This window comes from Ranitomeya variabilis, chromosome 1 (genome assembly GCF_051348905.1).
Source record: "Ranitomeya variabilis isolate aRanVar5 chromosome 1, aRanVar5.hap1, whole genome shotgun sequence".
In the NCBI taxonomy this organism is placed as follows: Eukaryota; Metazoa; Chordata; class Amphibia; order Anura; family Dendrobatidae; genus Ranitomeya; species Ranitomeya variabilis.
This window is the reverse complement of record NC_135232.1, coordinates 657,530,491-657,551,977: the sequence shown is the minus strand read 5'-3', so window position 1 is coordinate 657,551,977 and position 21,487 is coordinate 657,530,491. Positions and strand designations below refer to the sequence as shown.

General features: G+C 43.7%; 2 protein-coding genes and 1 long non-coding RNA gene across 7 annotated transcripts in view; 2 read left to right on the top strand and 1 right to left on the bottom strand.

Annotated features, from left to right (window-relative positions):
* Nucleotides 1-889, top strand: part of INSM2 (INSM transcriptional repressor 2) — a 1,759-nt gene extending 870 nt beyond the window's left edge. The window contains exon 1 of the mRNA XM_077295270.1: nt 1-889. This exon is cut by the window's left edge and continues 870 nt beyond it. Within this exon, the coding sequence (XP_077151385.1) occupies nt 1-557 (557 nt within the window). The 3' untranslated portion in view covers nt 558-889.
* The window catches only part of LOC143815765 (uncharacterized), a 10,209-nt gene extending 3,880 nt beyond the window's left edge, over nt 1-6,329 (top strand). For both annotated transcript variants that reach the window (XR_013223806.1, XR_013223810.1), the window contains exons 2-4: nt 1,829-1,908; nt 4,109-4,154; nt 6,258-6,329. This is a non-coding gene — a long non-coding RNA (uncharacterized LOC143815765). The remainder of the gene's footprint in view (nt 1-1,828; nt 1,909-4,108; nt 4,155-6,257) is intronic.
* A 4,307-nt stretch (nt 6,330-10,636) lies between these two features.
* The window catches only part of RALGAPA1 (Ral GTPase activating protein catalytic subunit alpha 1), a 236,193-nt gene continuing 225,342 nt past the window's right edge, over nt 10,637-21,487 (bottom strand). For 3 of the 4 annotated variants that reach the window (XM_077262721.1, XM_077262692.1, XM_077262701.1), the window contains one exon: nt 10,637-12,020. In XM_077262721.1, coding sequence (XP_077118836.1) covers nt 11,875-12,020 — 146 coding nt within the window. In that variant the 3' untranslated portion in view covers nt 10,637-11,874. Of the gene's footprint in view, nt 12,021-18,284; nt 18,315-21,487 lie in introns of all 4 variants that reach the window. The other variant, XM_077262712.1, reaches the window with a different exon arrangement.

Below are 21,487 nucleotides of genomic sequence, written 5' to 3'. Positions count from 1 at the left end.
AGGAGAACAGCAGTGGTCGCAGCTCTGCAGTGAGTCTGATGGGGCAGAGCTCTCATAGTCAGCACCAGCAGAGTGTGGACAGCTCCCTGCGCCCAGGGAACAGCTCCTGCCAGGGTAGGGAGGATGCCCTGACCCCAGTCTCTCAGGCTGCCTCAGAAGAGGGTGAGGAGGAGGCATTTCACTGCCCATACTGCCACAAGAGGTTCAGGAGGCATGCCTACCTGCGCAAACACCTGCTCACCCACCAGCCCTATGGTCCTATGGAGAGAGGAGGGCAGCTGACTTACCCCTGCACCCTCTGTGGAGTTCACTTTCCATCCACAGACATTAGAGACAAGCACAGACTGTGGCATGCAGTGAGAGAAGAACTTCTCCTACCTCTAGAAGAAGCTCTGGTAGCTGAAGGAGGGCAGCAAATCTTCCCTTGTGAATTCTGTCCTACTGCCTTCTTCAGCTCCCCTGGTCTCAGCTTACACTTGAACAAGTGTCATTCATCAGATGGTAGACCAGACCTGCCACTGCCAACACCACCCCTGCCACTGAGGCCTGGCTGCTGAACAATTTGTCAGGGGCCCCTGAGACCTGGCTGCTGAACACTTAGGGGCCCCGGATACCTGGCTGCTGAACACTTTGTCAGGGGCCCCTAAGACCTGGCTGCTGAACACTTAGGGGCCCCGGAGACCTGGCTGCTGAACACTTTGTCAGGAGCTCCTAAGACCTGGTTGCTGAATACTTTTTCAGGGGCCCCCTAAGACCTGGCTGCTGAACACTTTGTCAGGGGCCCCTAAGATCTGGTTGGTGAACACTTTGTCAGGGGCCCCTGAGCCCTGGCTGCTGAACACTTAGTCAGGGGCCCCGGAGACCTGGCTGCTGAACACTTAGGGGCCCCAGAGACCTGGCTGCTGAACACTTAGTCAGGGGCCCCCTAAGACCTGGCTGCTGAACACTTTGTCAGGGGCCCCTGAGCCCTGGCTGCTGAACACTTAGTCAGGGGCCCGGAGACCTGGCTGCTGAACACTTTGTCAGGGGCCCCGGAGACCTGGCTGCTGAACACTTTGTCAGGGGCTCCTGGTCACCAGAAGTTACATTTGAACTTCTCTTTGTGCCACACATAGTTTCAATATCGTACATGTATTAAAAAGCTTGAAATGTTTTTTATTTATATTTTCTTCCAAAGCAGCCTTGTCTTGGAATGAGGTTCTGTCTGTGGCATCATGTTTACCATGTGCAGATTGAATGCAAATAGTATCTTGGCGCAGACATTGATTCCTAGAAGATATGTTTGGGGTTAAACATGTCATATACATTTTTTATTTTGTGCTTTAAAAGAAAATAAACCAAAGGTGTTGTGTACATGTGTGAACTGGTGTCTAATAAAAGTGTTCTATCTAACTGGTAACTATTTGTATTTTTGCTTATACAATGGAATATTTGTATTTCTAAGATCTGGTTATATGGATAATAGCAGGGGAGATTTGGGAACAAGATAAGTAATCTATGATTTGTAAGGATTGACGTTAATGATGGAGCGCCCCCAATTCTATGATTGATGTAAATGATGGAGCGAGCGCCCCCAATTAATTAATCTGTCAATTCTTAGGTTAATATATAAACAGATGTAGCAGAGTGCAGTCTGTACTTTGTACAACTAATTCATATTACTGTTCCGTTTTTTTTTACCTATCAAAAAATTAGTTATAACAGTTGAGTGAATTGGAAAATGCATGTTTGCTACAGCTGTGCCTGTATGTGTGTATATATATTATTTATCCTTTTTTTATTTTTTTTAAATCTGAATTAATTCCATTTGACTGAAAATCTAATGTAGAAAAAGTAATCCTGTGTATTGGGAAGCTACTACTAATGGAGAAGAGAAAGAAACTGCTCAAATTTGATGGATTTTGGCTGGTAAGATCCGAAAATCCTCCCAGTATTGGGCTAGATATGGATTAATTGCATCCTATATTGTTCTCCATGTGGATATTTGTTTACACTGTTGTTATTAGCTGAAGTAACAGCAGGATTGTAGGCTTTATTATGTACTTTTTCTGTATAGCTTCACTTGTTGAAGCATGGAGTCCGGTTGGGGCTGAGTTTAAGACTATGTTCGCACAGTGTTTTTGCAGCGGTTTTTATAAGAACCTGCTTTTTACAGTACCAGGAAAATGGGTCAATTCTATCACCATTTTTTCCCATGGAAAGGGATGAGAATGTTCAAAAATGCAGCAAATAGGTTTTGCTGCATTTCGCAGTTTTTTTTTTTTTGCTGCATTTTTGGTGAATAAAACTAACATTTATATAAGTGTAGACAAATCGCACATGTAAACCGTGCCCCAAAAACCTCTGCAAAAATGAGCCAAGAGAGCGGGTTTTGGCTGCAGGAAAAAAAAAAATGCTGCAAAAATAAGTCTTAAGCTCCCTCCTACTACCAGAAATTTCTTTAAGGCTAATTTCACATGGTATGGTAACGTGCCGCATACAATTTTATCACAAATTGCTGACATTTTGCTTTGTGAATATTGGACGTGTGATTTTTTTTATTAAAATGTCAAATATATATATAAAAACTCTCAGATATCCACAGTAGAAAATGTGGTTTTGCAATGTGCGAACCTGGCCAAATAATGGTGCGAGTGCTCTCTGTTATCAGCCATTGTGTTGTTCAGTTTTCACATATTCTCAATAATTACCTAAGTGCTGTGTAAAGAAAGAACTTGTGATGGAAACAGCGAAAAAAGAAATGAAAACCGCAAATTATTATCTCATTCAAAAAAAACTATTCTCTTAGGCTATGTGCCCACATTGTGGATTCGTGTGCAGATTTTTCTGCACCGTTTTTGAAAAATCCGCAGGTAAAACGCACTGCATTTTACAGCATTTTTTGTGCGGATTCCACCTGCGGTTTTACACCTGCGGGTTCCTATTATAGAGCAGGTGTAAACCGCTGCGGAATCCGCACAAAGAATTGACATGCTGCGGAAAATAATCTGCAGCGTTTCCACGTGGTATTTTCCGCAGCATGTACACTGCGGATTTGGTTTTCCATAGGTCCATAGGTTTACATGGTAAACCGGATGGAAAACTGCTGTGAATCCGCAACGTGTGCACAGAGCCTTAGGGTGAATTCACAAGCAGTGGATTTTGTTGCAGAAAGTTTTACAACTGTTCCAAGCTGCAGAACTTCCATTATTCTAAATGGGATCAGGCGCTTTGGACGCGGCTGACACAATAATAATCAGATGTAGGGAACAGTTTTCCAGTTGTACAGAAATTTTTGCAACAAATCTACAAGGGTGTACGGATTGGAACAATTGTGCTGACATTCCTGTGCCCATTTTTGTAGCCAATATTCTGCTAAAACCTTTAAGACCCCAATCACATTCACATCACCGATATGGGGGTCTTGTACAGACGATTGTTCATGCAATTAAGGATCTGACATGTCCGATTTTGGACTGACGATAATTCCGAGATGACTGGCCACAGCTCTCATTGAGAACACAGGAGCGCTCCGCAGAACGATCATTCCTATGTATAGGACAGTCGGGTGAGATGGCTGCCGGATGAATGATTGGCCAAACCATTGTCCGGCTAATGACTTTACATAATAAGTTTCGTGTTTATTCCCATAACCATTTAGTGATCAAACTTGGGCACATAATCGCTATTTTACATGCTTGATTGCAGCAACCTCCATAGCGTCTGATGACGGGCGTATATAGCAGAAATCTGAATATGGCAGCATGTGTGCGGACCATTGCAAAGCTGCAATACAGACACATTGGGGACCCCAATCTTTATTTAATGCCTGTGTAATAGGATTACCCTCTACATAGGACTATACACTCAGCTATATGGACATAATGTTTTCTTCTTCCATCTGGAGTGTCGGCCATATAAAGTTTTAATTGATGTAATTTCCCCTTCTATTTATTTTAATGGCCTCATCACCCAAGTAAGCCCATAAAAAGGCGGCTAATCCCCAAATTACCTTGTATAATGAAAAGTCCATCAAATCAGTTGTTAAAAAGGATTAGGCCGCAAAGAAAGTGGCGAGAGTTGTTTATTGTGTTACTAAATAGGTTTTATTTATTTATTTTTTTTCCAGCCACAAGGCAGAAAAGACATGAAATGTCACATGGAGATCTTCACAGGTGGGTTAGATGTATGGCTTTTCTATGGCAGGGCAGGGATGAGCCATCTGGGCAAGTGCCAGGGGTACGGGCCGCAGGGATGACACAATCCTTGCAAATCAAAGCTTCATGTGGAGAAAAAACGTGACCCACTGGCAACCGATGTGGACCCAGAACATGTGCATTTACTGCACCAAACACTGTCCTCCATGCTACCTGCTATCATGTGCACGGCCAGGGCTCATCCTGAGGATGCCGCAATCTTCAGATTATCTTGTCTTATCGCAAAGCGCAAGCCTACAAATATATAAGCACAACCTGTAAGTCTGGCTTCCATATGTCCGGCTCTTTTTCCCTCCAGTTTGGCAGGGAAAAGCCGGATGGAAACTGATGCAGGAATGGATTCACCAGTCTGCTTTGAGATTATTCACATTCATCCAGCCCTTCTGTTCCTGTGCAGCATCCTTCCCTTCCTGAGCCGCATCCTTCCGTTCCTGCACCGCATCCTTCCGTTCCTGCACCGCATACTTCCGTTCCTGCGCAGCATCCTTCTGTTCCTGAGCCGCATCCTTCCGTTCCTGCGCAGCACCCTTCCATTCCTGTGCCACATCCTTCTGTTCCTGCGCAGCATCCTTCTGTTCCTGCGCAGCATCCTTCCGTTCCCGCTCCGTACCCTTCTGTTCCCACTCCGCAGCCTTCCGTTCACACGCCGCACTCAATTCTCGCATCCTTCCTTTCCGGCTCTGCACCCTTCCATTTCCTCTCTGCAGTCTACCGTTCACACACCGCACTCTACAGTTCTCGCATCCTTCTGTTCCCGCTCCATACCCTTCCGTTCCCACTCCGCAGCCTTCTGTTCACACGCCGCACTCAATTCTCGCATCCTTCCGTTCCCGCTCCTACCCTTCTGTTCCCGCTTCGTACCCTTCCGTTCACACACCGCTCTCTTCAGTTCTCGCTCCTACCCTTCTGTTCCCGCTTCGTACCCTTCCGTTCCCGCTCTGCACCCTTCCGTTCCCTCTCCGCAGCCTTCCGTTCACACGCCGCTCTCTTCAGTTCTCGCTCCTACCCTTCCGTTCCCACTCCTACCCTTTAGTTCCAGCTCCACACCCTTCCGTTCCCGCTCCACACCCTTCCGTTCCCGCTCCGCAGCCTTCCGTTCCCGCTTCTACACTTCCATTCCAGCTCCGCACCCTTCCGTTCCCGCTCCTACCCTTCCGCTCCTGCTCTGCACCCTTCCGTTCCCGCTCTGCATCCTTCCGTTCCCGCTCCGCACCATTCAGTGCCTGTTCCGCACCCTTCAAAGAGCCGAATCGGAAAACCCTACATTTTGCACTTTTCGTCTTATTTTTATACCTGGCCAGTTTGCAGTAGAAATAGCTAAAACACAAAAATTCTGACAACTGATTGCTTTCATCAGGGGAGCCAAAAAACCCTGATACAGATACTCCCAATATATGGAAACAAGCCTAAAGTTTGACATTAAAGTTTTTAATTAACACTTGTACTGCCCATAAATTAGCAAATTTAAAAAAAAATGATGCAGTCCCTCTGTTATTCCTGCGGGAAATATAGAAAAAGCCTGGCAGTCGAGCTAGGCTAACTCTCCTTGTTATTTAGGTGTGTCTCTGTGGATTGTCAGCGCTGATATGACCGCGTCAGGTCTCATGCAGACGGCTGTATTTTCGGACGGAGTGTGAGCTGACAAAACATTGGATCACACTCGGACCAATGTTACTCTATAGAGCCGTGCCCATGTCCAATATTTTTCCGCGGGCAGAGCTGTTCAAGGATAGAATCGCTGTATGTCTGAATATGATCTGATATTCAGACTGAACTCAGCCATGCAAGGCAATGAGCCTGTGGAAACATCGAACTGCACTCGGATGATATCTGAGTGCAGTCTGATATCCGTGCACTGACAGAATGGAGAAGATGGAGACATTTTTCTCCCTTTTCTCCTCATCCAAGAGAATCGGATCAGGCTCTGCTCAGTTTGATTTGGATAATTGGCCCGATTCTCTCGGATCATAGAATACACAGCCATCTGCACTGAGCCTCAGATTGAGGGTGTAGGAGTAAAAGATTAATGGTAACACCAGACGTCTATTTATATATTTCCAGGAAGAATAACTGAGGGATAACGCAATGCAAAGTTTAAGAAAAGAGGTTTTCCTTACATAAGTAATGATGAGGCAAGTGTATAGTAAAACAACCGTTACCAGGCAGCTTTACAGACGCTTTATTAGCAGCGGATTTACCCGACTCGGGCGGCCTGGAGCTTTAATGAAGGTAACACACAAGCTGCCCCAATACTTGCTGGACTTGTCCAAGAACTGACAACCTCTGCTTTCTTGGCTGCGCAATGAGAAGGCGTGTCCAAACTTTTGGTCTGTACTGAAATTGTCCTTAGTCATGGTATGAACACAGCGTCAGAGACAAGATTTAACTAGAGAAAAAAGACCGGTGATGCTTCAGCCAACTGTTTCACACTATTAGATAAAGGTCTTTGCATTCTGGGGTAGCCGGATGTGTTGTTACCACATCTAATGTTAGGTGATGCTTTCTCGTGTTAGTCCCACACTCTTCCTGGCTTTCGGGTTTCATCAATAACTTGGAGGTGTCCTGTTTTATAGATTTCTCTATTAAATCATATCTGTAATACCGTAATCACATCATGACTAAGGATAGTTCTATGTCCAAAACATGTCGATTTTTAACTTGATGCAATATTTTTAATGTACCTGGAACCTTATAAGTTGTACTAATTAATTAGTGAATTTTTATATCCAAGTGCCTGGACCCCTCTGTTTGCTTTGTCAGCACCCATTACAGCTAGGTATATTATTCTCTGGAATGCTCCAAGGCCTCAAAGAAAGTAAACGTTGAAGATCCGGAAGGGGACAAGACTAGTCTGGCTGTGTCCTAGGCCGGCTCTTCCCATCGCTGCTGGTGATTAACATATTTCCCTGGAGTGTACATAAAGACTTGTCAATCACTTAGCGCAGTGCTGGGAAGAGCCGGCCAGGTGCGGAGCTGGAATAATCTGGTCACCGGCTATGGGTCCTGGCTGGATCTTTAATGTTTACTCTCTCTTACAAGATGAAGCATTTCATTAAATAATATACCTAGCTGCAATTCATGCTGCCCGTGGTTTCCGGCACGTGTAAATAAGTTCCAAAAATGGGTGAGCAAGTGCGCTCGGCCGTATTTGGAGTCGAAGCCGTGAAAGAAAAGCGCAGCATGTGCATTGCCGCTTCTCCCATCACTACTACTGGCAAACTACTCTTAGGGCTTGTTCATACGATCCTTTTTTCGCTGCGGATTTTTCAGGTCCTGATTTGTGAAAACCGCAGTGCAAAACCTGCGGTGGTTTTCACTGCGGTTTTCAGTCCTTTTTGTACTGCGGATTCCACTGCGGGTTTCCAGCTGCATTTTCCTATTGGTGCAGGTGGAAACCCGCTGCGGAATCCGCAGAAAGAATTGACATGCTACTTCTTTTTTTCCGCTGAAAATCCGCGCTGATTTTCAAGCCGAAAAAAGGATAGTGGGCACAGCGGATTTCGTTTTCCATAGGGTTACATTGTACTGTACCCTGCATGGAAAAAGGATGCGGATACGCAGCTGCAAATCCGCTGCGGATCCGCAGCGAAAACCGCATCGTGTGAACATAGCCTTAAAGGGGCCCTAGACGTACAGTGGCGGGATCCACATCTTTTAGACATTTATGATATATCGTGTGGATATTTATCTGACATGAAACTGTGGTAAATGAGCGCCATTTCTTATGCCTCATGTGGTTACGGGCACTATGTGAAATAATTGGTGGATTATCGGTGTTTACCAAACCAAACAAAATAAAACTGCGTAAAAGTCCAGGTAGCCTCTCTTGTTCCAGTAGAATTGTGTTTATGTAGCAAAGTTCATGAAGCGTTAGGGTATGTGCACACGCTGCGGATTTTGCTGCGGATCCGCAGCAGATTGGCCGCTGCAGATTCGAAGAAGTTTTCCATGAGTTTACAGTAAACCTATGGAAAACAAAATCCGCAGTGCACATGCTGTGGAAAAAAAACGAGCGGAAACGTAGCGTTGTTTATTCCGCAGCATGTCAATTCTTTGTGCGGATTCCGCAGCGGTTTACACCTGGCTCTATAGGAATCCGCAGGTTTAAAACTGCAGGTGGAATCCCCAGGTAAAACGCAGTGCTTTTTACCTGCGGATTTCTCAAAACAGGTGCGGAAAAATCCGCAGAGGTTTCATCTACGTGTGCACATACCCTCAAGGTACATTTCCACCTGCCGACCATGGCCACTGAATGCCACCGGTTGGCTATAGACAAGTTTAGGCAGACGGAGCAGAATTTTATGCGTATGGTCAAATTGTTAATCTGATGGTCCTGTGTGCATAGACTATCATCGGCAGCACATGTCCTGCTTACAGGGGATGGCGATAATGAATCTAATGCATGAATCGCCTGATGAATTAGCACTTTGCCTCTTCCTTGCGCCATTGCTGGCATATTCCCATAAGCCGATAATTAGAACGATCATCGGTCTCAATGGGCCATTTTGTAAGAGACTGTAGGAAAACTGACGGCATTTTCATGAAGTCGTCATAAAACGATTCACAGTTCTAGTTTGGTTGAATAATTGGGCTCTACTGTATCTAAGTGCTGGGCGCTAACCTACAACCCGAGACCTCGTCTTTAGACATCAGTTTACCATTCTTCGAAAAGTGCTAATGAACAGTGAGTAAATGACAGACACGAGTAACTCCCTGCAGTATTTGTAAAAAGATGAGTTGTAGTTTGGAATGACACCATTATTTTGTCATATAATGTACTGGAAATCGGGTAAAAAAATAAAAATAAATTTCAAGCATAATTAATTGGTCAAAACCCCCAACATTAAGTCCTGGTTCTTTTTGTTTTTACATCATTCATTAAAAATGACCCCAGTCTCTCACATCAGTTCTACCATGTTTAGTAAATGCATAGATTCCCGATGTAGTCAGTCTGGACCGTCATTTCTTATAACACGGAGCTGATCATCTTATTCTATTCTTATATTACTGTTACCGCTCTCTATCAATGGGTTGTGTCACTACACGCTATCCAATCAGGGTGGAAGTAGCAGAATGACAGGAATAGTAGCGCCCAGTTATCAATATATTCCACTTTTTCTAGGTAGAACCATGTGCGTTCCACAACAGACACTAAAGAGAAGTTCCATGGAACATAATGCATGTACATCAGGATGAAGGAGGACAGCTTCAGAAAGGTTATCAAATGACATTGATATGGAAGCCTCTTAAAGGGGTGGTCGAGAGAATAAATTTTTTTTTGGTAAGAATAGCTCAGCCTGGTTAATAACTTGCTCCCCAGTTATACCCCATAGCTCCTGTTCTGAGGCTTAAAGAGAACCTGTCACCATGAAAATGCATGCTGCAGGCAGCATGTTATAGAGCAAGGGGGCTGAACAGATTGACTGTGTTTTAATAATCTAACCTCTGCTCTTTCTGGGATTGTTAGGACCGCTCACTTGACCATCAGTGGTCCGATGGGCGGTTTAATCAGTGATTGACAGCTTTCTTGTTGTATAAGTGTGGATACAGAGACAGGTGGCAGTGATAGGACCGCCCACCAGACTACAGATAGGACCGCCCACCTGACCAAAAATCCCAGAAAGAGCAGAGATTAAAATGATTAAACCACAGGTTATATTGAACTTTTTCTTACAAAACTATATATCAATCTACTCTGCTCTATAACATGGTGCCTGGAGACTGCATTGTCATGGAGAGACAGGTTTCCTTTAACCTGATCTAGTCCCATCCTTCACCGACTCTGAAAATGCCAGCTCAGCCAATCACTAGCCACAGCACTGACCTGGCTAAGGCAGTGAATGGACATAGCTAAAAAGCGAGGACCACCTCAGGACAGGAGTTGCGGAGGATTAAGCTGTTGGAGGCATTACATCGATAGTTTTTAGTGATGAGCGAATAAACTCGTTACTCGAGATTTCCCGAGCACACTCGGGTGACCTCAGAGTATTTTTTAGTGTTCGGAAATTTAGTTTTTAGCACCGCAGCTGAATGATTTACATCTGTTAGCCAGCTTAAGTACATGTGGGGGTTGCCTGGTTGCTAGGGAACCCCCACATGTAATCAAGCTGGCTAACAGATGTAAATCATTCAGCTGCGGCGATGAAAACTAAATCTGCGAGAACTAAAAAATACTTGGAGGTCACCCGAGCGTGCTCGGGAAATCTCGAGTAATGAGTATACTCGCTCATCATTACTAGTTTTGTATCCTCTCTATCCATTTCAGCACAGCCCACCAGTGTCCTGTTACATGATGGGATCAGTCCCAGTCTCCCATGAAGCCTGGCCTTTAGCTGAGCTTCACAGCAGTACCGGCATCGCAGCCATGGTAGTTTTGTGTTTTTGGCCATTTGTGACTTTTTTTGTAATGAAATCTACAAAAGAGACAAAATAAACCGTTAATGCAAAAATGGTTTTAGATTTATTATTTGTGACAAATGAAAACAACGCATTCATTAATATATTCATGGCCTAACTGCAGAGAGACATAGAAATCAGTGCTCAACAAAGTGGAGTCGTTAAAAGCAAAACGTAAGCCGAGGCGGAGAATGGAAGCGGCACAATCTACTCAGCCGGCAGGTGAAATGTTATCAGACCAGTCTCTGCTCAGTCCTTTGGCATCTCTAGTGAAGGTGCTAGAAGCATTTCTTTCAAGGGTTTGTCCTCCCGAGTGGCAATCGTGTAGGATCACAGGAGGGCGCTACTGAAGATGAGCGCATTCAGCATTGTGGTTATAGGCGGCCATAGCATTTGACATTCTCCATTGCATACACAAGGCCATTGTAATAAAATGAATGGAACCGGAACATGTTTAACCAGTATTGATTCAGCATAGAAAAGCATACCAAAACCTGAAAGGACACTTCCTCATCATGGAAAGACCCCTCTAGTACAAGGCAAATAGAGAATAAAAAAAAAAGACCTTAACCAACAACTCAATTTTTTTTCCTTCTTGCATTTCTATATGATGACAGGCCCAATGCAAAAAAAAAAGGATATGTTCTTTTAAAAATGAAACTTTCATTCATGAGACAGGCCTGTGAAAGGAATATATTTATATAGATATGCATATATATATATATATAACAAAATAATACATGTATAAAAATATTACGTGACTAGTCGTGTTACATTTTATTTATCTGGTTTCCTTGGATCAAATAATTAAAAAAAAGAAACCTTATAATAGCTATTGCTGCATAATATATATCCTTGTTACACTAGATAAACTAATATCTATAAGAATTGTGAAGGTGGTCCAAAGAAAAAAAGGCAAAGCCAGATGGAAGAGACCTCCATTAATAAGAGGTAATAAATATACAGAGCGCTGGGTGCGGATGGGACGTAGATACAAGTATGTGAACCCGGGAATCAGGTGGTAAAAGCAGCAGATATACATACGGCACCCGGCATTGTACACAACCATTTAAAACCACAGAGACTTAAAATCTTAAATTATGTCTAAAAGTCCAGTGTTATTTACTCAAATAAAACAGAGACGTGTAAAACCAAACTGAGGATAAAAAAAAAAAACCCGGAACGGGACCCGGCCGCAAAGGTAAACCTGGAGGAGCGGCGCCCAACTTTCCCCTCCCCCGATACAACGTGGCAAATCCCATTCAGGAAGAAGAGATAAAATCTAGGACTTGTTGGCAGAGCCGGAGGACCGCCGGAGCTTAATGGACATGCGACTTTTGCCGGTCCGGGGTGACACAGAAGACGCCAATTCTGAACCATCACCCTGAGACAGCAACAGTTCGTTCTGTTCATCACTTGGGAAAGAGCCTAAAAAAAATGCCAAAAAAACACAATTAATAACAATATATGTTAACGGAGGCCCACGATCTACTTTATTTCCTAGATTGTGAGGTCTTGGGTCCTTAGCACCAGTGAATTGATTCTGGATTACCATGTAACTCGAATGTCTGGCTTTATACGTGTGCCCTCTGAAGTGATAGAATAGGTTGGTACCATATTTAATAATATTTTGGGGAATTAAATAATTTAAATAATTTTACATGCATCACAAATTGGGAAAAGTCCATTATATATTATAATAAATATTTGCCTTTTAGAATATCTAATACCAGACTATTAGGCCATATTCAGACCACATTTTGTTGCGTGGTTATGACTCCTTCTGACGAGCCTGGAGTGCCCCAACAGAGCTAGAGCTTTCAATGAGGCATATTAGGTCCGAAATATGAAGCCCTACTACAACATTATGTGCAGCTACAAAGATGGACAGGAGGCCAAAGCTTCATATTTTAGACTGTGTTGAGGGTGCACAACTGAATCCATGCTTTGGGGGAATTCAGATGGAACCTTTCGATGTAGTCATGAATGGGCAGAAAAATGTGGTCTGAACATTACCTAAGACATGTAATTCTACGCACAGATTTCATACATGACAGATGCAAACACCATGAGAAAGACTCCGCTGACTAATGGGGCTGGTTCTTTTCCAGTAAAATAAAAGAACCTTTCACAGTCAATGGAGTCCTTCACTTGTTTCCATCCGTTGTGTAACAGATCCGTTCTCTGCATGAATTGTATTTCTCGGTTTATAGAACGATACAGAGAAACAGAAGTCAGAAAAAATGCAAAAGAAACACCCAAAGTAAGGCTATAGATAATTATTATAAATATTTATATAGTAAAATTATCGTATCGTATACAGGTGTCAAGATATAAGAATATAACTTGGGCTCTGTTCACACATTAATTTTTCACTTCTGTTTCTCTAACAACCAAACCAACCACCAGAGTCAAGGATGCACCAGGCAGACCAGACTGGATAATAAGAAGTAATATCTTTATTAATTAATTAGCAGCGATATAGAAATATAAAATCAATAAATTTAACAAACAATATACAGAAAGTGTGCAGCACAGGACGGCGTGAAGGGAAACCCATAAACACAGTTAATGTGATAATCACTTATATACACTCACCGGCCACTTTATTAGGTACACCTGTCCAACTTCTTGTTAACACTTAATTTCTAATCAGCCAATCACATGGCGGCAACTCAGTGCATTTAGGCATGTAGACATGGTCAAGACAATCTCCTGCAGTTCAAACCGAGCATCAGTATGGGGAAGAAAGGTGATTTGAGTGCCTTTGAACGTGGCATGGTTGTTGGTGCCAGAAGGGCTGGTCTGAGTATTTCAGAAACTGCTGATCTACTGGGATTTTCACGCACAACCATCTCTAGGGTTTACAGAGAATGGTCCGAAAAAGAAAAAAAATCCAGTGAGCGGCAGTTCTGTGGGCGGAAATGCCTTGTTGATGCCAGAGGAGAATGGGCAGACTGGTTCGAGCTGATAGAAAGGCAACAGTGACTCAAATCGCCACCCGTTACAACCAAGGTAGGCCTAAGAGCATCTCTGAACGCACAGTGCGTCGAACTTTGAGGCAGATGGGCTACAGCAGCAGAAGACCACACCGGGTACCACTCCTTTCAGCTAAGAACAGGAAACTGAGGCTACAATTTGTACAAGCTCATCGAAATTGGACAGTAGAAGATTGGAAAAACGTTGCTTGGTCTGATGAGTCTCGATTTCTGCTGCGACATTCGGATGGTAGGGTCAGAATTTGGCGTAAACAACATGAAAGCATGGATCCATCCTGCCTTGTATGGAGCATCTTTGGGATGTGCAGCCGACAAATCTGCGGCAACTGTGTGATGCCATCATGTCAATATGGACCAAAATCTCTGAGGAATGCTTCCAGCACCTTGTTGAATCTATGCCACGAAGAATTGAGGCAGTTCGGAAGGCAAAAGGGGGTCCAACCCGTTACTAGCATGGTGTACCTAATAAAGTGGCCGGTGAGTGTAGTTGTGCAAGGTAAACAATCCCCCAAGTCGGGGTATAAAAATTCCCTGAAAAAAATTATTTAAAAAAATAGATAGTGGAAAAACAATTATATCCTATTAAAACACTCCCATAGTAATGTGCAAATAATGCAAAAAAGTGCTAACGTGCAATTAAATTAGAGAACTGATCCATTTATATATAATATAGCTTTTCCTCAGATCCTACACTGTGCCAAACAAAAAACAAAGTGCTAAGTGCTAAGGGTGAATATTTCAGGGATGGTATTAATAATTTTTACCTTAGGGCACCACGCCGTCCTGAGTACGCGCACACACCCGACGCGCGTTTCGGAACTAAATTCCTTCGTCAGCACTTTGTTTTTTGTTTGGCACAGTGTAGGATCTGAGGAAAAGCTATATTATATATAAATGGATCAGTTCTCTAATTTAATTGCACGTTAGCACTTTTTTGCATCATTTGCTCATTACTATGGGAGTGTTTTAATAGGATATAATTGTTTTTCCACTATCTATTTTTTTAAATAATTTTTTTCAGGGAATTTTTATACCCCGACTTGGGGGATTGTTTACCTTGCACAACTATATAAGTGATTAACACATTAACTGTGTTTATGGGTTTCCCTTCATTTACGCCGTCCTGTGTTGCACACTTTCTGTATATTTTTTGTTAAATTTATTGATTTTATATTTCTATATCGCTGCTAATTAATTAATTAATATATTACTTATTATCCAGTCTGGTCTGCCTGGTGCATCCTTGACTCTGGTGGTTGGTTTGGTTGTTAGAGAAACAGAAGTGAAAAATTAATGTGTGAACAGAGCACAAGTTATATTCTTATATCTTGACACCTGTATACGATACGATACACTTTATTGATCCCTAGGGAGATTATGGATAGCCATAGCCATATATTATATACAGCCCATATCTAAGGTTTATAATCCACATTATATTGCGTTACATCTTATGTAAGACTTGAGCTTCTCTCTGTGGTGGAAGCTATGAATATCTTTGCACATGATGTTGCCCCATAAATCGCCAGTAATAAATCAGCCGATGAAGTAGTAATTTACAATACACGAAATGGGGGATGAATTATGTGTGGTTAAAAATGGTCACATGCATGATCTTCATTAACAAAGAAAGCTCAGCACCACTTAAGGCCCCCACGCACATTAGACTAAAGTCGTCCAAAGCCAACGATGTGAATGGGAGCGGGCAACAGTCTAACATATATGGGGGCCTCCCGACTCTTCCGTGACAACTGATGTCGGGGGAGAGAAAGACCGGGAACATTAGACTTCCAATGGCCTCTCCTTTGTTCTCCAGAAAATAAGCTGTTGCCGGAAGATTCCTCTCTCTACTAGAGAACACGAGAGAGGGGCTGATCGTTCTTCTACAGAACACCGGAGAGTGCGGCTGAGCGTTCTTGTAGAAAACACCAGAGAGTGTGGCTAAGCATTCTTATAGAGAACAATGGAGTGTGCGTTTGAGCGTTCTGGTAAGGAACACAGGAGTGTGCAGCTGAGAGTTCCTGTAAAGAACACAGGAGAGTGCGGCTGAGCGTTCTTGAAGAGAATAACGGAGAGTGCGGCTGAGCGTTCTTGAAGAGAACACAGGGGAGTGCGGCTGAGCGTTCTTGTAAAGAACACAGGAGAGTGCAGCTGAGCGTTCTTGAAGAGAATAACGGAGAGTGCGGCTGAGCGTTCTTGAAGAGAACACAGGGGAGTGCGGCTGAGCGTTCTTGTAAAGAACACAGGGGAGTGCGGCTGAGCATTCTTCTAGAGAACGCAGGAGAGTGCGGCTGAGCGTTCTGGTAGAAAACACAGGAGAGTGCGGCTGAGCGTTCTTGTAGAAAACACAGGAGAGTTCTAGAGAACACCGGATAATGTTCAAAGTACTTGTGCAATTTAATCATAATCTTTGTTCAGAAGAACATACATATTTACATTTACAGTTCATTGTCTAGGTAAGTGGCAACCACTGCAGTCTACCAGAGGTGGATGGTTTCATACAGTGCTTACAAACTCTGCTTTAGAGCTTGTAACCCTGCTTATAGCTCCCCTATGTTCTTCCAATGTTGCAGAGGCAAAGGTGCCTCTGCTTGCAGCTTCGGCTTATCTACATAATGGCTTCAGGATATAAGCCGTCAGTGCCGTCTTCTGACACCAGTGCGGAGTATATGGCCAGCAGAGACCTGGAGTGGCCACCATCATCTACTGGGGTTTCACAAGAACCAGTACGTATTACTTATTCACAAGATTGGTGATAAATGTCCAATTGCTGCAGAAAAACTGCTGAGATCTCCATTAATGGGCAGGGGTGTGTGGGCTGGCGGTAGCGGATGTGCCTCCCCATTCACCATCTATGGTGTTGACATAAATAGCTAAGTGCTGCCCCACCCCATTAATCTCTTCCTCACTGGGTGAGGTGGAATGGGGCACACAGGGCACCTATTCTGGTGATCAGCTGGTGGAGAGCCGCTTAGCCTGGGGATAGGTGATGTTTATTCTGAGAAGCCCCTTTAAGATACAAACCAAAATATAGGCTTAAATGAAGACAGCAATCAATCACTTCTAGCCACAGAGAAGCCAACAGTAAATCTAGTTCTGATGGAACAGCCATGATGCATCTATCCATGGGATATGCCATAAATGCCAGACAGCTGTGAATCCTCTCCCATGGACTGCAGTGGAGGAAGCCATTAAGAAAGGAAAACTTAAAATACATAGGAGTAGAGCCATTCTAGCTAGTCAACTAAAGTCCAAGAAAAAAAAAGACGTCTGGTACTGGGTGCACTGCCTTGTTAAGCAGACGGCTGGCACGGTCACTGCCTGTCTCTATAGAAGCGTTACTTACCGTGAGGTCAGCAATATGCTCAAAAAACTCTGCACAAGGCAAAATTAATCATGGATTTCATCCCTCTGTATTAAAAGAGATGAAATTTGTGGATTGAAAAAAAAAAAAAAAAAATCGGTAACGGAAATTAATATACTGCTGGTTTTAAAACCTGCACCGCAGGTCAACATCAATGTGGGAAACTAGTCAATAGGAAATAGAAGGCAGATTTTCCATGAACAAAGGTTTTCTCAACAGTGTAAATGATTGAAACTGCAAAGCACTTATGCAATTTATCTGTTATTAACAGTCTTCTTCATTCAGAAGAACATACAGATTTACAGTTCATTGCCTAGGTGAGTGGCCACTGCTGCAGTTTACCAGAGGTGGCTGGTTTCATACAGCGCTTACAAACTCTTGGTTTAGAGCTTGTAACCCTGCTTGTAGCACCCCTACGCTCTTTCAATGTTGCAGAGGCAAAGATGCGCACAGTTTGGACCAGTGGCACGACCATGCTACTGGCCCGAACTATCAATCATCAGGAGCGCACCGCCCCCTGGCAAGCAAGCGCTCCACTAATTTGTTAGGCTATGTGCACATATTGAGGATTTGCACAAGATTTTTCTTCTGCAAAAACCAGAGTATTGGCAAAATTAAAAACTGCTGGGAAAAATATCTGCATTTTTTTTTAAATAGTTTTGAATGGGTGAAAAAAAAAATGCTGCAAAAACACTGAAAAGAAAACTGTCATGCTGCAGATGTGAAATAACGCTTTCATGGTTCAAATCCCCAGAAAAAGAAAATAAGCAGCATGTGCATCAATTAGCTGGTAATATAATACGCTGCAGTTTTTTTCCGATAGCAAAAACGCAACATGTGAATAAGCCCTTAAGCACTGCTCGTCTTCCAAGGCCAACCTGCAGAAATATGAAAGAGGCGCTCTGGATCCAGGCTGGAGCTTAGCACCAGTACAAAAGGAGGAATGTAATATGTGGACAGTGTTAGTCAACCATGTAGTAGAATAGATCTACATAGAAGCGGCATTATCTGTGAACAGATACTCTAAATACAGGAAAGAGCCCACACAGAAGAGTTGTACAACGTAGAAACGGCACACAGACATATTGGCTAAACCAGACCCAAGACGCTATAGGAACATCCTTGCATCCACAGAGAAAGTGATATTACTTGGTTATTCCAACCACCGAGCTTGTGATAGCGGCCGATCTCTAGACCCATGCAACGTGCGGAGGCATGCGGGTTAGTAAGGTCAGTGACTACCTGGGCAGTGATTTAGTGAAAATGGAAGTGATTGGAAAAAGCATTGGAAGAAAAAAGTCAGAAAAAAAATGGAGAATCAGGGCTTACCTCTCATAAAGAGAACAGAGATTTAATGATCTAAGAGAGGAAATAACAAAGCAAATATAAAAACTCCAATCAAACATTTATACTGATTTAGGCAACTCAGCGGAAGACAGCAATAATTACTCAGGGTGCACAACTATGATGGAGACGAATCCTCAGTCACGCCGGAGACTGATACAGCAATAATTCACATATCAAGGTAATAAAATCATCTTTGATCTGCTTAATAAGGATTGATTAATACTAATTGTACAAAAGGGGTGAAAAAGATCATTGGTTATTTATTGCGGCAATTTACAACCCTCGTAACAATCGCTTCCCGTGAGGATTCTGGCATCATTATTGATTAGGAACAGTCATTAGAGGAAGCTAGAATTACTCTTTGCCGCTCTAATATAGATTTACATCTTGGTGTCTTACGTGTCAATAGAAATGATCATCACAATCACTTGTTTGCCAATAGTCTAAATAAGCTGAAGACAGCTGGACACGTAATGACAAAGCTGAAAATCTTCCCAAGCGGCTACACAAAGGGTTTTCAGGAACAGAATGTGGAGAAATGTGAGGGTAACAGGCTGAAATGAAATCGCCATGGGATAAGTTCCTGAGAAGATCCCGAGTCCAAAAGTGAATTAAACATTGATTAAGCCATTTTGGAGTTCTGGGTCTGTGACTAATACACTGTATGTATGGTGGTTTTTACTCACTAATTTAAGTCAGCCGAATCTGCCAATATTGGTCAACCGTCTGTGTATGGCGGTCTTCTGACTCTTCCAGACAGGTGATGTTGGGGAGAGAATAATCCTGTCTGTTGGCTCCTCTCCCCGAGAACAAATCATACAGTTCCTGTTTATGGGGAATTCGGAATAGATTAGTTTGGCCAACAGCTATCTAAGGTAGATGGAGACCTCCTGGCTATTCTCTGACAGATGATGTCGGGCAGAGAGTGATCCTGTCTATTGGATTTGTTCTTGGGGAGATTAGCACATCATGGTGATCGAGAGGACACTGCTGATCATCAATAGGAGGAAGGCTGTGAGTGACGACCAGATGGGATATGAGATCCCCAATCCCTTTTCCATGTCATCCATGAACATAATTGTTTTAAAAAATTCTGTAATTATAAGAAATTCATAAAAAGTAAAAACTACCCTACATGTATCTGGAGATTATGCCTACAAAAGTGCTTTGCCCTGCACCATGCAAGGTCTCAAATTGCTTAGTACTATATACTATACTGCCGATGATATTGCTCAAAATCCTGGTCCTCCTCACCACATTCCCACAGTCATTTCTACCTCCCATCCATACTGTATCACAACTTTCTGTAACCTCTCTAATCTTATACCCATTTGCCCAGCCCCTGCTTCCCCAGTCCCACTAGCAGGAGCTCTATGGAACGCTCGCTCTGTCTGCAACAAATTTTCCTACATCCATGATCTTTTTATTACTCACAAACTTTCCTTCCACGCCATCACCGAAACCTGGCTCACCCCCCTCTGACACGGCCTCTCCTGCTGTACTCTCGTATGGTAGATTGCACCTTTCCCACACCCCCCACCCCAGCAGCAAGCAAGGTGGAGGAGTTGGTTTTCTCCAGTCAGATAACTGCTCCTTCACCCCAATCCCACTGCCACCCTCTGTTACCCTCCCTTCCTTTGAGATGCACTCTGTGTGCATCTACTCCCCCTCCAAATGGCTGCCATTTGCCGCCCCCCAAGGCCAGCCACCACCTTCTTCGACCACTTCACCACCTTGCTACTTCATTTCTTTTCCGCTGACATCCCCACTATAATCTTGGGAGACTTCAACATCCCCATTGACACATTCCTCTCAGCTGCCACTAAGCTTCTATCACTTCCTCTTTCGGACTTCACTCAATGGTCTTCTGCAGCCACTCATCTTCACCCACCTCTGCTCCATATCCAACCTCTCTAACTCACCTCTTCCTCTTTCTGAGAACAACCTACTTACATTATCTTCCCTCTCCTCTCCAGGTCCACAATCCCCACTCCACAACCTCGCAGAAATCTTAAAAACCTCGATCTACACTCAGTGTCTGAATCCCTTTCTCCCTCTTACAGACATAAGTTCCTTACACAATGCGGATGCCGCTGCCACTCTATATAACACCACAATAGCTGCAGCTCTGGAATCCGTTGCCCCTCTCACACATACCAAAGCTCACAAAATCAATAGACAGCCCTGGCACACCAGCCTGACCAAAGAACTGAGATGGGCTTCCAGGGTTGCTGAGCGGAGATGGAAAAGATCCCACTCCAACGAGAACTTCAACGCATTCAAACTGTCCCTCACAACTTTCAAGGCCACACTGGCCACAGCTAAACAAACCTATTTCTCATCTCTCATATCCTCCCTGTCTCACAACCCTAAACAGCTATTCAACACCTTCAATTCTCTCCTCCTCCTCCCTCTCCACTCATCTCAGCTGAAGACTTTGCCTCATTTTTCAAGCAGAAGATTGACAACGTTAGAGACAGTTTTGGTCGACAACCCAGAGCCCTTCCTCCTAACTGCCCAGCTGTCCACCTCCAAAACCAACTTCTTCACAATACAGAAGATCATCTCTCCACTCTACTCTCAAGATCACATCTCATCACCTGTGCACTTGACCCAATCCCATCCCACTTCATCCCAAACCTCACCACAATCTTCATCCCAATCCTATCCCATCTCTTCAACCTATCACTAACAACTGGTGTTTTTCCCTCAAGCTTTAAACATGACTCACTCACATCTATCCTCAAAAAGCCCTCCCTTGACTCATCCTCTGCATCTAGCCATCACGCCCATATCACTTCTCCTCTATGCCTCAAAACTACTGGAACAACATGCCCATCTTGAACTGTCTGCGCACCTCTTTTCTTGCTCCCTCTTTGAGCGCTTACAATCTGGCTTTCGGCCACACCACTCCACTGAAACTGCCCTAACTAAGGTCACAAATGACCTATTAACCACCAAGGCCAAGTGACACTACTCTGTCCTCCTCCTCCTGGACTTGTCCTCTGCCTTTGACACAGTGGACCATTCCCTATTACTACAGACCCTCTCATCTCTTAGCATCACAGACTTGGCCCTATCTTGGATCGCGTCATATCTAACAGAAAGGACATTCAGCATCTCCCATTCGCACACCACCTCCTCACCGCGCTCCCCATCTGTCGAGTCCTGCAAGATTCAGTCCT